Source organism: Monopterus albus, unplaced genomic scaffold, assembly GCF_001952655.1.
Source record: "Monopterus albus unplaced genomic scaffold, M_albus_1.0 scaffold21.1, whole genome shotgun sequence".
NCBI classification, from domain to species: Eukaryota; Metazoa; Chordata; class Actinopteri; order Synbranchiformes; family Synbranchidae; genus Monopterus; species Monopterus albus.
The window spans coordinates 2517117-2517885 of NW_018127901.1; the positions used below are offsets into that span (position 1 = coordinate 2517117).

The 769-nt window shown below is 45.5% G+C and overlaps 1 protein-coding gene across 5 annotated transcripts in view; it reads left to right on the top strand.

The window, feature by feature from the left end:
* The window catches only part of slc36a1 (solute carrier family 36 member 1), a 22017-nt gene extending 21254 nt beyond the window's left edge, over window positions 1-763 (top strand). For all 5 annotated transcript variants that reach the window (XM_020594058.1, XM_020594056.1, XM_020594057.1 and 2 more), the window contains exon 12: window positions 379-763. In XM_020594058.1, the coding sequence (XP_020449714.1) occupies window positions 379-653 (275 nt within the window). In that variant the 3' untranslated portion in view covers window positions 654-763. The remainder of the gene's footprint in view (window positions 1-378) is intronic.
* The last annotated feature ends 6 nt before the right edge of the window (window positions 764-769 follow it).

Consider the following 769-nt stretch of genomic DNA (forward strand, 5'->3'; position numbering starts at 1 on the left):
TGCTGACATGTAATGAGCGATCCTTACAGTTCCTGTTTTATTTTCTCTCCCAGTGCATTGTTGTCTGCCTGAACTGGGAGATGATAATTCAGTTACAGAATTTAAGACAAGAGTAAATAAAAAAAAAAATACAGGAAGCTCATTTTAAAAGCAACTGGACTGAATACAGTGTCATTGGTGATGGTCTGAAATGTAGTGTAGCCCAGATGTAAACTTTGTACCATCAGACTAACAGTGTTTGAATATGATGAAGACATATACAGAGTCTTAAATGTTTCACATCAGCTGTAGTTTAGCGGTGTTGAAGCTTTATTAAAGCTGCTTCACCCCCTGTCGACCACAGCCTTTCATCCTGTCTGTCTGTCTGTCCTCCTCCAGGTGCTCTCGCCATCCTGATACCAGAGCTGGACCTTGTCATCTCATTGGTTGGCTCAGTCAGCAGCAGTTTCCTGGCACTGATCTTCCCTCCCATCCTCCAGATCCTGATATTTCACACCGAGGGCCTGTCTCCACTGGTGACCATCAAGAACATCGTCATCAGCCTGGTGGGGCTGATCGGCTTCCTCACAGGAACCTACATTGCCATCGTGGAAATCGTCGCCCGTAACAGGCTCGATCATGGCGAAGCGCTCTCCTCCTACATGGTCCAGTGATGGTGGACATATCCCACCCTGGATGTAGAGAAACCACTTTAGGGCACATTCTAAGTATTTCTTTGATTTGCTGCTGTCATACACGGCAGTTACTTTGGGGTTAATGTTGAAGCTAT